Raw genomic sequence first — 14,143 nt, 5'->3', positions numbered from 1 at the left:
CAGGTGACTTATGCCCTAGAAATGCTAATTTGGCATTGTTGATGATAAAAACTTAGCTCAGACTGCAAAGCTAGATGAAATCTGGCAAAACATGGCACAATTGCTTTTCCATTTTTCAGATGGATCCAGAGTGACCCCCACCTGTCACATGGACATAACTAGTAGTTCAGTCATTACTTAGAACATAAGTAGTAGCTGTCAGTATTGCAGTTGTGGTAAGAGGGTGTTTCTCTCTCCCGTAGCTTCAATGAAGTGAAAAATGATGTGCAACGCTACCTGTCCCGGGTAGAGCACAACGAGATCCTAGAGAATAATGATAAAAAAGAGCTCTACTTGCTTTTTGTCAACTGCCTGGAGGTAAGAATGCTGGGTAGGTTAGAGCTGGGCAGTAAAACTGTTGCAGGAATAAAGAAGTCAAGAGTAGAAATTCTGTAATTTTAGGCAAGTTTCTTTCTGCATGTAAACTAGCTGCACAACTGGAAAGCCCCAAAGGAAGATTATATCAAATCATCTGGTCAGAACCTGCTCCCCAGTAACTAGCCTGGCTTCCCGAAGGAAGGTTGGTGTGTGTTTGCAGCATTATGTAAATTATTCTTTCACTTGGACACCTTGGACAGGTGTCTTAAGTGTTAAGTGAGGCCCAATAAGACTCTAACCCAGGAGTGCAGCAAGCATGGACATTTCTAGTTGCAGTAGTCTACTACTGGACTACTTTCTTGTTTTCACAGATACCTTGTTTGCAAAGCTTTAGATTATTATGCTGTTTGGATTGTTCCCTTTCCTCCTCTGGCATAACTTTTGATACTTTGGACAACTTTAAACAAACTTGACAGTAGGGTAGAGGTTTCATTTCTTACAGTTTTCATTAAAATGGTGACTTTATAGATAAGATCAAAATTTGCATTCTTGCTAAGGGAAAGACAGGTGGAGCTTGGAACATGTGATGTGTGTTTCAGCGTGTGCATGGCCAGTCAGCGCGCTCATAACTCTCTTGCTCAGCTACAAGCTTAGGAAATATGGGAGACAGCTCAGGCCCATTGCTGAAGAAGGTGTTTGGTGATGTGGCAGAGGTTTAGGATAAGCACCGGAGAGATCACAGGAAGGAGCTAATGGCATTGGGGTGGAGAGTGCCATGGGACATGAAAGTTTCGTGTGCTAACTACAGAGAGGATGCATCGGAGATACACCAATGCACAGGACATCTGATTTAAGCGGTTCTGCCACTCATGCAATATTCTGGCCCATCTTTAGGATTCCATGTATGAAAAGTCTGAGGGCAGCCTTGAATATGAGCATATAAACTATCTGGCTGGAGACAGAGGCTTTCCAGAGAACTATCTTCCAAAGAGCAATCGAGAAACTCCTCAGGAGTCATCCGTTGAGTATCTGCAGGCAGTAGCCAAGGTTCGCTTGTACCTGAGTAAGGCTGCCGAGCTGCTCTTTGACTTGCATCAGCCCACAGGTAAGTCTAATTATTCTGCTATCAAATGGAAATGCTGTACGCAGAGCAAAGTCACCATGGGAGATGGGCTGGACACAGTCAATGCACCTGTGCTGTGCCAGAACTTGTTTTGATGCATGGCCAAGGAGAAGTGCATCAGGTTTTTTCTTTTCTCTCCCATTAGGAGTGTCAGTCATTATTTGTCCTCTTTACCATGTATTAGAAGTGCTCTATAACTAGTAGCAGGGCTGTGCCAGTGACTCCTAGGGTGAAGGTACAGAGCAGTTGTGCCTTTGGAAGGAGATTTGTTTTATCATCCAGATGTTAACAGTGAAATTTTATTTAGGACCAACTAAATTGAACTTTAATGAATAAATAAATAAAACATAACTGATGCTTCAGATACATGACTGCTGTAAGGCTTATTGTTTTATATGAATAAGAGCTCTGCACGGCTAAAAAGGATGATTTTTTTTTTTTATTAAAAAAAAATAAGTAAAAGAAATTTTGAGCTGACTGACTTGACCTAGTAAAGGAGAACAGTGTGTGGAGAGTCTCAGATACTTACACAGTCCATGAAGCATCAAAGTGTGGCAATGTAACTAATTCCAAGGGACTTCAGTGTCCAGCCCTTGCACTGAGGATGTCAGGCTAGCAAAATACACCCCAGGAGATTTTTCTTAGGGAGCACCATCACCTTGGCAATTGAGACAATGGAAAGCCATTATTGAGCAAGATGGAATTGCTCTGAGAATGAACTAGCGGTAAATGGAAAAACTTGTCCTTGAGACAAGGAAATGGAAGTAGACTATGTCATTCTCTGTTGAAGAAATTAATCATTGTCAAAAATCCAGCTGAGGAAACACTCTAGATAAGCATCTGAGGAAGAGAGAGCTCTCAAGGTCTCCTGTGTAATTAGTCAGTACTGATAAAAGGAGCTTGGTGCTACAGCTAGTGCTGACAGAAAAGTTTTACAGGGTAGGATGTGGTTTTGCCTCACTTTTTTTTTTTTTTTTCTCCTCCAGAGCAAGACCACGTAGAGGAGAAGCGGCGTTACTTGGCAAATGTGAGGATGTTCTGTAGCCTCTCCAAGAACAACTGGCATCGTGTTTACGTAGTCCGGAAAATTGCTAGTCAGTATGGGATTGAATTTGCTCAGAAGCTTGTCACAGATGCACAGTTTAACTGGGTGTTCCCGGTGGAAATTCTGCAACAGGTAAAGGACAGGTGTCTCCTTGGAGAAGGCTCTGGTCTCCTCTTAGTCTTCAGTTTGTGCTGCTTTGGGGTGTCTCTACTGTTGCATGGCTTAGGGGACTCTGCAGCGGGAGTGGGTGTGAAGGTGACTTATCGGCACTCTATTGAATGGAGTCTGTTATAGCAGTGAGAAACCATTTGGGTTGCCATGCCTGCCTGCCTTCTCTTTGCAAAAGCTGAAATGCCACAGTTCTTGGGAGGAAGAGGAGATTCTGCCTTGTCTAATGGCTGGTTAATGTCCACAGTGCTCACCATGGGCTTTTTTCCTTTGTAGGTACAAAACAGCCAGTCTAATCACATCGATCGTTACCTGTCATGTGGTGAGAATTACAGAGTCCTGCGTGATGCTGTGGGAAAAGCCATGATTGAGTGTAAGACTGAGGGTCTTCTAGAGGCAGAGAAGGTAGGGCATGTTCTCCTCACCATAATCCTATTGTGGGTTCTGCGTGGCCAGTGTTTAAGCTTTATGTGTTCTTGTTGGCAGTGTCTCTTCCAGTGGCCTTCACTTGAAAGTTACTGTGGCTTATGCTGGCAGACGCACATATGTTTGCTTTACTTCCTCACCTGTGTTCTAGCATACGTAACTCTGAGGTTATTTCTGTTGGTTGCCTCATCTCGCTTTTCTCCCCTTGTAATCTATCACAGCAGTTTGTTTTACAGTAAACAATAAAGGCATCTTGTAGCCAGCTGATGGGAGAGTAGGCAGATAATCGAAGCTTCACGCCCCTCTCCCTGCCCATATCTGCCTAGCCTTGTGTCTTGCCATGCAAAAATCAAACGGGTGATCTCTGTGTAATTGTAACCTTTTTCCAATATGTATTTTGTGTATGAAAATCTTCAAGAAGTTGGCAAACAATGTGCCTTTGAATGTCTCTACCATCTATTATATACTGGTTGTGAATTTTTTTTTCACTTGCGTGTCAATTTGATTTAAAGGCAGGCACGTACAGGTTGCTGTCTAGTGAGATCGCAATTCCAACTAGATGTTAGAAGAATAAAATACTTGAGAGGTTTCTGATGTAAAACTCTCAATCAGCTTGAGAGCTGTCAGATACTCATTGATGGCTTGAACAGCCATTTCTGCACTATCCCCCTTTGTGCGGTGAGCTTTACCACAGACCTGCTGAAGCCTGCGTATCCAGTAACTTTAGCTGTGACAACTATTGCCTGTTCTCTGCCATGTCATCAGTTCTTCTTTTCTAGGCATCTAGCAGCTCCCCGGCTGTACAATCTGCCCATCTGCTCCTGGCTATTTTCAGGGAGGTCACTGCCCTCTATGGAGTTAGTGACTCTAGTCTTCATCCCAAACAGCAGGTAAGATACTTCACTTTGGAAGCTTGTGACAAACATGCCTCATTGATAAGGATGAATAAGACTTGAATAATTGGTGGAAGAGCCTTTTGTTGTTCTGCCCTGTTGTGGTTTAACACCTGTCAGCAACTAAGCACCATGCAGCTGCTCGCTGACTCCCCCGGTGGGATGGGGAAGAGAATCAGAAGGGAACAAGAAAGAAAACTTGTGGGTTGAGATAAAGGCAGTTTAATAGATAAAAAACCCAAAACAACAAAAAACCATACAACAAACCAAAAGCTGCGCGTGCAAGCAAAGCAAGGAATTCATTCAGTACTTCCCATGGGCAGGCAGGGGTTCAGCCATCTCCAGGAAAGCAGGGCTCCATCATGCGTAACGGTCACTTGGTAAGACAAACACGGTAACTCCGAACGTCTTCCCCCCCCAGCTTTATATACTGAGCATGACATCACATGATGTGGAAATACCCTTTGGCCAGCCTAGGTCAGCTGTCCTGGCTGTGTCCCCTCCCAGCTTCCCATGCACCCCCCACCTCCTGGCTGGTGGGCCAGCGTGAAAAGCTGGATAGTCCTTGACTGCTTGGCAACAACTGAAAACTTCAGTGTGTTACCAACATTATTTTCATCCCAAATCCAAAACATAGTCTCACACTAGCTTCTATGAAGAAAATTAACTCTATGCCAGCTGAAACCTGGACAGCCCCAAATATGGTTATGTCCTGATCTGAGCAGACTGGAAATGTTTTCAAAGCAGAGGCACCACAGCTGATAGTCCTTTTCAGTTTGCTGGGCAATATCATGCTGGTCTTACTTTTAAATATGTGCTTTCAGCAAACAGATGCTATGACTAAGTTCATCCAGAACTCCCAAGTCCTGAATTCTCCAGACCTGCAGCACTTGGCAGCTTCTCTTGTGATGAATGCACTGCCATCCCTGAGAGTGGATCCTCAAAGCTTCAGCCACAATGGAGCACTAATTGAAATGGCTGTTCATACCACAGCTGTCTTGCTGTGTGGGCAGAACCCTGTCCTGCAGCCCCTGAGGAATCTGGCGTTCCATCCGCACACCATGGAGGTAAAAAGATTTAACTCAGATGGCAATTCAGCATATTGCTATGTTTTTCATGTATCTGCTGGATACTCTAACCTAAGCTTTCTTAACGTCAAAAGCATCAACTTACTGTTCTAGGTGTGAATTACTGATGTATGATTATTTCAGTGCCATTGGGATTAATTAGCACAACAAGCTCTGGACTAGTACCTTTTAAAGATAACTCTGCATCCTGAGCAGTATCAGGCAAATACTGTGAAAGCAGTTGGCAGGTCCTGCTGTGGAGGCCTGCGTGCTCTAGAGGATAATGACTCATGGAGCCCTAGGCTGTCAGAGTGGAGGGATCTGCTGCTCTACTTCTGGCTATCCAGGGTGTAAGGAAACATGGTACACACCAGGGTACACCCGGCCATCCCAAGAGGAATCCAGTTCAGGATGTCTAGAGAATACACATTCAAGTCTTAATGATATTGACAGTTCTTAAGAGTGGATTTTCAAAGGTAGGATTTGAAAATGTGCATGTACATCATCTGCATGACCTCTGCTTTCAGATGTCTCTTGTTCCCCATCATGAATAAGGAACCAGTGAGCAACTGCTACAGGAAAGAACTGATTTATATATTAATTTGTCACCTTTTTTTTTCTGTTTCCTCCTTAGCACTCTTTTCTGCCTACAATGCCAGAAGATATAATGGCTCAGGCGAGGGCCTGGGAAGGAGTGGCCGCTCTGCGCTGGTACAGTAAGTGCTCCTCGCTGGCTGTGAAAGAACTTGAAGGATAATCCTTGGTTTTTGAATGAAACTGTTCCAAATGTGAGGACAGACAATCTCCTCAGCATGCATTATCCTTTGTAAATTAAGATTTGTGGCTATGGTTTATTGGGTAATGCACCAAAGTGCATCAAGCTTCTGTTTAGTCTCAAGCTTATAGCTGGTTACAAAGTTTGAGAGTGCAGAAGACCTGCCCTGTTACTTCTGGCAATGTTAAAGTGGTGGGAGCAGAAGAGGAGCGCTTTGCCACCTTCCTGGCCAGCTTTCAGTTTTCTGCTTTCTGCAGTAGGATCTTACTGCAGACTAGGAATTCAGGGGTGGAAGCATTCAGGCTTACCAGCCCATTTGGTACTCAGTAGGAGAACCTTTCAGGCTTCTGTTCCTTGTTTCTCAAGGAGAGGAGCATGGAAAACTTCCTCTGGTTCCTATGTGGGTCTATCACTCCTTTGAGCTTCCGGACTGGCAGTGCTCTTCTTTACATCTTGAAGCATACTTCTTGCTCCAAGATGATGGTGCCTATGAAAGGAAATAACGGGCTTCATAAATGTCTGTCTGATAATACTGTCCTCTTGTTTCTCTTTCTTGATAGCGTGTCCAAATGGCCATCCCTGCACTGTAGGAGAGGTAAGAATTTAAGACTGGTGGGATTTTAAGCAGGTGGTGTTTTCAACAATAAACTGTTTTGTTTTGTTTTGTTTACTGGTTTTAATGTTCTATTGCACAGCCATTCATTTTCTAAACTGTATTGTTAATCATTTTGCTATTGTAATGTAAAATTTAGAGTAGCTCTAACACAGCTTATACCATAAATCTAGGAAAAGAGAAGCAGAAGTCCTTTGCCCAGTATATAGCATTTCTTGTATTAACCAATTACAGCTTGGATTTTTGTTTCTTTATCTTCTCTGCTGGAAAGGTTCTTGCTCTGGAATTCAGTGTTCTCATTTTGCTTTTTGCTAGTGTGGCCTCCCTGTAGAAACTAGCCACTGTCTCGACTGTGGTGCCCGAGTTGGAGGGGAACAGCATAAACCACTGCGTGGCTTTCAAGAATTCCGGTATGCTTTGAGTCATTAACCTTCTCAGCACTACTTTCAGGGCAAAAGGTACCAACCCCTTCGTGCTGCTACCTGAAAGGTGGCACGTGGGATTCCCGTTAGCTCAGACATGGGCCTCTGCGGGGAAGAGGCTCAGCTGTTAAGAGTGCTGGTGTAACTCTGACTTTGCAGAAACTGCCTTAGCATAAGATCTTGTCAAGCTGCTGGTTTAGGGCTTTTCATCTCCCTGCTCATCCAGGCTGATGTAGGTTATGTGGTTCTACACCAACATATAGTAATAGCCAATATTTTATTAAATGGATCAGCATGACTGAAGAACTTCTACCAGCACTCCAGTAACCATAACTTGTGCGCCCTCGTCTGCGGTTCTCTGGATTAGCACTTACAGCCTTTGTGTAAAAATGTTAAAGTAACTAATTCTAACAGCCGTGGCTTCTTGTCTGTCCAGCACAGAGTTGGCTAATCTTGCCCTACAGGGCTGGATGTTGCCTCTTTCATAGAAAACATGTTAGGAAGGGGTGTCCAAGGAAGAGTAATCAGCCAGCAAAACCAAATTGGCTTATTTGTATACAAAACTTACTGGAAGTCCTTATTCCCGTGTAGCACTTCTAACTGACAGCTTTTGTGGCATTCGAAGAACTTACAGGTCAAAAAGACATTACTGGGTATCACAGACATCTTGTATGTGTGTTTTGTCAAGGTAAAAATACTGTATATATACACTTCCCAACAGGAGTAATGAAGACAGAACTCAAACTGGCCACATACTTGGAGATGCACAACATAGAAAAACAACAGGAGTGTCTGATCGGGCCATGTCCCCAGTTGTCTTCGTTCTGATACGCTTGCTCACACATTTGTCAATGTTGCTGGGAGCCACAAAAGATCCTCAGGTATCTTCCGATAATAGTTCCAAGTGGCCACATGAAATGTAGTAAAACCTTTGTATGGTGCTGGTCCTTTTCATCATATTGCCAAATAACTAGGGCAGTCTCTCAAGATGCAAGACCCAAATTCACCTCCCTCCTTGCCCAGGAGTGATTTTTGGTTTCTTTATACACATGCATGCAAGTGTATGCACACATACCTGCCTTTATTTGTTCAAGTGGTAGGAATCCTATAGGATGGAGTTGAGACTTTCTAGTAAGAGTGTAGCTCTGCATGCTTTGTGCTTGAACTGGATGTTATTAGCTATGCTTATTCTTCACTTTTGTTTCTCTTTAGTCATTGCAAAAGATTATCAAGCCACCAGTGCACAACTCTGTGAGTTTCCTGCAGCAGCATATTCAGGAGGACTTGGCACAGTTGACAAAAATTTTAGGGAAGAGTGTGGATGAGACTATCAACATCCTTCATCTTGTCCTTGGCAGCTTCCTCAAGGACCCCCATCAGCACCCAGACCAGTGTAAGGAAATAGCGCTTCTGCAAGCTCTATCAGTGTTTTAAGAGCAGCAGTTACTTAGCTTCTTTGCTAACAGACCATTTCCAACAGGTAGTAGCTGAGCTGATGAAGACGCTCTATAAATTTGAGGCTTGTTTCTTACTGCAGGGAGTGAAGAATTTTTGGCTGTTTCCTTCTCTTTTGGTCAAGTACATGGGGTTTGCAAGGTTTGGTGGATAACTCTGAAAAGGAATTCTTGAATAAATAACCTCATGACACATTGAGAGAGCTTTCAGCTCATAAGCAGAGGTACTGCTCAAAGCACAGTGGCTCACACTGTATGTAATCTATATACTGCCCTCTAAATGACTACCAAGAAGAAGGGTTCATGGTAGAATCTGGAGTTCAAGTTGACATGAGTCATTGTGTCATAGAGGGATTTATATGTATTAGCCATATTTTTAGTGTGTGACAGCTCAACTCAGTATTTCAACCTCTGTTCTTTGGTCTGTCAATGATCATGGTCTGACTTTGAATAACTTTTTTAACCTTTATGGGTTTATGAATGACTTGTATAAATGTCCACATCATTCAAATGAATGACTGGACTGAAGCTTCTGAAAACCTGCGATCGCTGTGCTGTTTTGGATGACACTCTCCAGCTAGATTAAGATACTTGTTTAGCTTCTAGGACCTCTGTAATCATTCTTGGCTCATCATGTTAACTTGCAAGGATGTCACATTGGGAAGCTTAGAGAATCTGTGCTTTTGTTTAACTGAAATATTGCAGATGTAAGAGACTATTCCTGTTGCAGGGCCAGTTCAGTTTGATGTTCTCTCCACGAAGGAGAAGAGAAACAAATGGGAAAAAAATGTTGCACACACAATTATTGTTCCTGAATTAGAGGTGAGAAATTTGCTGTGTAAAATTTCAGTAGCTGAGCAGTTCAAAATCCACTTATTTGGAAAGCTGCCCTGCTGTAATATCTGTGCTACACTTCACCCAGCTATTCCTAAAGCCAAGCCATCTGTGACACAACTGCAGGTTAACTTTAATTTGTAAGGGTCAGCCAACTTTATTCTACCTGTGGAAATGAGTATCTGAGACTAGAGTTGTGCCATGATGATTTTCTGTTTCTGGAAAAGCAGAAAGGTCTTAGCTCAGTTGAAAGTATGTGTCCAAGTGAGCATGTGGTTGCCCCAAATGAATCCTGTCTGCCTTTTTTTTTTTTTTCCCCTCCATCAAACATAATCTCAAGAATGAGAGACAACCTGTGAGTTGGATGAGCTGGAGAACAAAAAATAACTTCATGGTATAAACAGCTGTCTTGCAGTATGTGTTTTACATGCCTTCCCAAGGAGTTAATCTTCTGCTCTGAAATACTTCTGTGTCAATTAGTCATCAAGCTATCAGGGAAATGTATTTTAGTGAAGGTTCAACATCCCAATTCTGATATTATTATTTTCTTTTAATGCAGGATTTGGATAAAACACTTCTGAAGTTAAATAGACAAATACAAGAGGATGAGAGAATTTCTTCCAATCCAATAGTGAAAATAGTGTATGGTGACCCGGTCACTTTCCTGTCCCAGATGCCAAAAGACAGTCACATACATCATTCCAAGATGTGGAGCTGCCGAAAGAGGATTTCAGTGGAGAACCTGGGCCATGTGGTCCAGCAAAAGAATGCCAAGGACACTGTCCCTTTCCTTTGGAAGTTTCTGCAGAAGGTGGGTGTGACACAGGGCTGAGACTGCAATGTTCAGAAATGAGTTCACAAAATCATGGACTGGCTGAGGCTGGAAGGGACCTCTGGAGGTCATCTGGCCCAACCGCCTGCTCAGGCAGGGTCGTCTAGAGCTGCTGCCCAGGACAAAACCACTGTTTGATTATATGGTGTCTTTATTCTCATAACTTTCTATAATCTTGAAAATAGCACATGTGAAATATTTTCCTTTTAAAAGGACAACCTTACTGACAGGCCCCCTTTGCTCTTCCAGGAAACAGAACTGAGGCTGGTTAAATTCTTACCAGAGATTCTGGCTCTGCAGAGAGACTTGGTGAGGCAATTTCAGAACACCGCTGATGTCAAGCACTGCTCGATCAGAGACTTCCTCAATGAACCCCTCTCAGGTGAGAAGACTGTGCCAAAACTGTAATTAGTGAAACAGAAAGCACTGGATAGTCGAGTTGAAAATGAAAGTGAAAATTTCTCTTGAGCTTGCGATCTTAAGTGCTCATGTTTTCCTTTTAACTCCCATCTAAATGAATTGGAGTCCTTAACCCTGGAGTTATGCTTGGAAAGCCATCAGTTGGCTTTAAAGAGAATTAAGCACAGGAAGATTGTTCACAAGGGGTGGCAAATCGGAGATAGGCAAATAAATCCCTGAACGCAGCAGTGTATGTTGAATTTTTAAGCTCTGCTAGGGCCTGCCCAAAAGGTGGAATAAATTTCCTTCCCTTCCACTCATGGGCAGCATACAGACATTTTGTGGCAACTCCTTCAATTGTACTTATGTAAAATTATTTAAATACTTTTCCATAAGTACTTAAAAATATAAGGGTCATGCAGAATCAGACAAAGGATCCATCCAGCTTGTAGCCTGAGCCAATAGCAGACAGTAATGGAAGAATATAAACAGAGCAAATGACTCAATTTGATAACATTAGAAAACTTTTTCATGTCTGTTTAGTCTCTTTTGACCTGTTTGAGCAGTTGCCTAAATTTCTTATATTTATTCTTTATATTTAAATTCTTCTATTACGGATTTTCATGGTGTTGCCAGTAAAAGGTGTTTCAGGGACTCGTGTGTCTGTTATTCCTCAGATGTGATGAGGGACCTGTTACAGAGGAGAGTGAATGTGTTTCTCTCTGTTTGGAACAAGCTGAGAAGCTCGCTGGACACCAATGGTGAGTACCTTTCTTTCCCAGCATTGTTCTGAGAGTGATGGAAGCAAGGGCTTGCTAGCTGTCAGAAAATGCTCCGCTGTTACTACCTTACGCCCTCGACAGTTCAAGTTCCTCCCATCAGTGATGCTGAGACGTATCCTCAAACCTTGGCCATTAAAGGTTTAAGATGATCTAGGTGCAAATGGAAGCATTTGTTTCCCTCTTGTAGTATTCTCACCTGAACTTGCTCCCTTTAGTTCTTATAAGTAATGGAAAGAGTGCTGCTTTTTTCAGGTTGTATACTTTCTCCTGACCTGGGTCAGCTCAGGAGAGGCTGGCTTGTCGTGGGCTTGTCGTGAGGTCTGAGCCACCTCAAGCATTCTTCTCTGCCTTTTATTTCAGGGGAAATTAAGCTTCCTAAAGGCTACTGTGATGCTGACCTGACCCTGGACAGCAACCTTGAGGTCCTTCTGCCACGTCGGCAGGGGCTGGGCCTCTGCTCCACAGCCTTAGCCAGTTATCTCATCAGTCTGCACAATGACTTTATCCACTCGGTGAACAAACACATCAAGGAAGATGACAGGTATGTTGCTATTCCAGCTAGACATTTTTTGGCCTCTGTTGTATTACCTGCAACCACACAACCAGCTTTCCCTGCCTCATAAAGGCTTCTCGCTCTAAATGGAGACGGTTTTCTCGTCTGCAGGTACTTGATCAGTCCATCAGAAGTGGCTGACCTGCACGTGATCAGTTATGAGGCTGAGAGAGACCTGATTCCTCTGATCTTGTCCAACTGCCAGTACAGCATGGAGAAGGGAGGGCAGACGTTGCAGGACTTCGATCTGGAGAGGATCCAGCAGCAAGTCATCAGCAAGCTCCTGCAGGGGAAACCACTCATCACCCTAACGGTAGGACAAGGCAGCTAGCTGTTTTCTGCAGACAGCTCCTTGGCTGATGTTGGAGCTCTGCAGTGTTTCCTGCAGCTAGGCATGCACTGTTGCAGTGTTAGCAATATTACCACAGCTTTACAGCCATGGGTTTCTCTCCTGACAGGGAATACCTACCCTTGTGTACAGACATGATCGGAACTACGAACAGCTGTTTAGTGATGTCAGGAATAAGCTGGATCAGGTGGGTTTTTGCATTGGAGGAAACAGGGCAAGCATGTGACCCCTGACATCCCAAGAAATGTCAGGCTTGTCTTCAGTCACTTGCCTTGTTCATCTTCTCTGAAGGCTTGTGCACTAATCTCTCAGCATGTCTCGAATGTGTGCAAACTGGCTTTCTTTTGTCAGTCAGGATTTACAAAGAAAAGGGATATAGCTAAGCATTTTCAGTTTCCTAAATCTGGGGCTCTGCTGTCTTCCATGACTTTAGCAACTTGAGCAGCAATAAGGAATGGCTGTAAACTAATATTAGCAACTCCTTTGACTTCATGGTTTTCAGAGTGCTCTCCCCAGTTCTGTAATGAACACGATCAGTGGGGAACTACAGTCTTATAGTGATGTCTGTGATGCTCTGTCTGTCACTGAAATTACCTTGGGATTCCTGGCTATGGCTGGAGAGAACGCTGAAATGCTTCTGACTGACTACATCGAAAAAGTTCTGCAGATGGGTGAACAGACAAACCCTCATGTACTGCAGGTGAGTCCTGACAGCAAAGCTCTTATCCTTACAGGATAAAATCTGCACTGGTTTATACTAAATCAAGCCAGTTTGATCTCTAAGCCCAGCAAAAGTTCAGCTTGAAAAGGAATGTGATAGAATGCCCTCCCCACCATATTCAACAGCAGGGGGGGAAACAATTTTCACTTGCCCTGCAACTCGTGTTTGCAAGGTGGGAGCATCTAATAGCTTGTGGTGCTCAGCAGGTTCTTGCAAAGCCCTACAGAAAGGTCAAGTACGGGGTGTGCAGAAGGTCAAAGTCTTCTCTGCAGATCCAAGCTCTTCTGTCAGCACCAGGGAGGAGAATTCTCAGTTGAGTGTTGGCATAATTAGTTTAATGCTAAAACTGAGAAAAGGGAGAACTTTCTGTTACGATTCAGCTGTCAGTGACACTGGCTTGCCTGGCGCTGAGCAGAATTGAAAATATCCCTTTAACTCTCAAAAGTGGTGGTAGGGGAAGGTTTTATCTCGTAATGATGTGTGAAAAGAGGCCCTTTACTGACAGCAGGCAAAAGCACTATGTTATGACAAGTACATGTGACATAGCCCTATCACTTTCCCACTCCCTTTCATGACACCAAGAAGACAGATTATTGGAGGCAAAAGGGGGAAGAGACAGAGAGAAACCTGTTGCAGATGGGCTTCTAAACCCAGGTTAAAAGGGCTTGATGAACTCCCTGTTCTTGTGCTCCTCTGCAGTTTTGACCTACATGGGTAGGGCAGGGTGTGGACAGGTTCCTAAATACATCCCTTACATCCAGGTTCACTCCATATATGTTTCTTTTAGGCCCTTAGACAATGCCACCTAAAGCACAACATAGCCCTGTGGCAACTTCTCTCTACCCGCAAATCTGAGCAGCTTCTGCGCCTCAAAAGGGTAAGGTACACTGATAACTTCAGTGTCTAACCAGTTGTTTGCTCGTCTCTAAATGAAGTTGCTCAAATGTGTATGGTTGGTTGTTTTTTCCCCTCGCTGCATTTTTAGGATCCTTTCGTAGACATCAGTACAGTCTACAAAGCTGAGCTCAGTCCAGAGATTAACAAGCTCCTCAACACCTTCCTTGTCCACTCAAGGCTGGAAATGTTCCTGCAGGAGCTCCATGAGATGATCGTCCTGAAGTTGAGATGTGTCCAAGCTGTGGATGAATTCAGACCCACATGGAGGTAACAGACTTGTGCAGCCCAAACCAACCCATGGTGGTTGTTACTAACTTAAGCTTCTCTGCCTCTGAAAATTCATGTGATGGAAATGGTTCCCTTGGCAAATGACTGCCCTGCTGGACACAAAGCACAAACATCAACATTAAGAATAGGCAGCTAGTTCTAAGAC

The 14,143-nt window shown here is 43.6% G+C and overlaps 1 protein-coding gene across 1 annotated transcript in view; it reads left to right on the top strand.

Annotated features, from left to right (window-relative positions):
* RNF213 (ring finger protein 213) overlaps window positions 1-14,143 on the top strand; it is a gene marked incomplete at its 5' end in the record, with an annotated part of 52,572 nt that overhangs the window by 37,061 nt on the left and 1,368 nt on the right. Inside the window, 21 exons of the mRNA XM_082008290.1 lie at window positions 243-357; window positions 1,252-1,462; window positions 2,467-2,657; window positions 2,970-3,098; window positions 3,899-4,009; window positions 4,837-5,079; window positions 5,714-5,795; window positions 6,415-6,449; window positions 6,783-6,877; window positions 7,611-7,770; window positions 8,102-8,282; window positions 9,074-9,165; window positions 9,737-9,988; window positions 10,259-10,391; window positions 11,086-11,169; window positions 11,551-11,731; window positions 11,855-12,056; window positions 12,202-12,279; window positions 12,595-12,792; window positions 13,601-13,690; window positions 13,799-13,977. Of these exons, the coding sequence (XP_081864416.1) occupies window positions 243-357; window positions 1,252-1,462; window positions 2,467-2,657; window positions 2,970-3,098; window positions 3,899-4,009; window positions 4,837-5,079; window positions 5,714-5,795; window positions 6,415-6,449; window positions 6,783-6,877; window positions 7,611-7,770; window positions 8,102-8,282; window positions 9,074-9,165; window positions 9,737-9,988; window positions 10,259-10,391; window positions 11,086-11,169; window positions 11,551-11,731; window positions 11,855-12,056; window positions 12,202-12,279; window positions 12,595-12,792; window positions 13,601-13,690; window positions 13,799-13,977 (3,042 nt within the window). The remainder of the gene's footprint in view (window positions 1-242; window positions 358-1,251; window positions 1,463-2,466; window positions 2,658-2,969; window positions 3,099-3,898; window positions 4,010-4,836; window positions 5,080-5,713; window positions 5,796-6,414; window positions 6,450-6,782; window positions 6,878-7,610; window positions 7,771-8,101; window positions 8,283-9,073; window positions 9,166-9,736; window positions 9,989-10,258; window positions 10,392-11,085; window positions 11,170-11,550; window positions 11,732-11,854; window positions 12,057-12,201; window positions 12,280-12,594; window positions 12,793-13,600; window positions 13,691-13,798; window positions 13,978-14,143) is intronic.

The sequence above is a fragment of the Phaethon aethereus genome (genome assembly GCF_964289735.1).
Source record: "Phaethon aethereus genome assembly, chromosome: 18".
Classification (NCBI taxonomy): Eukaryota; Metazoa; Chordata; class Aves; order Phaethontiformes; family Phaethontidae; genus Phaethon; species Phaethon aethereus.
Note: the sequence above shows the minus strand (reverse complement) of the source record. Positions and strands in the feature narration are given on the sequence as shown.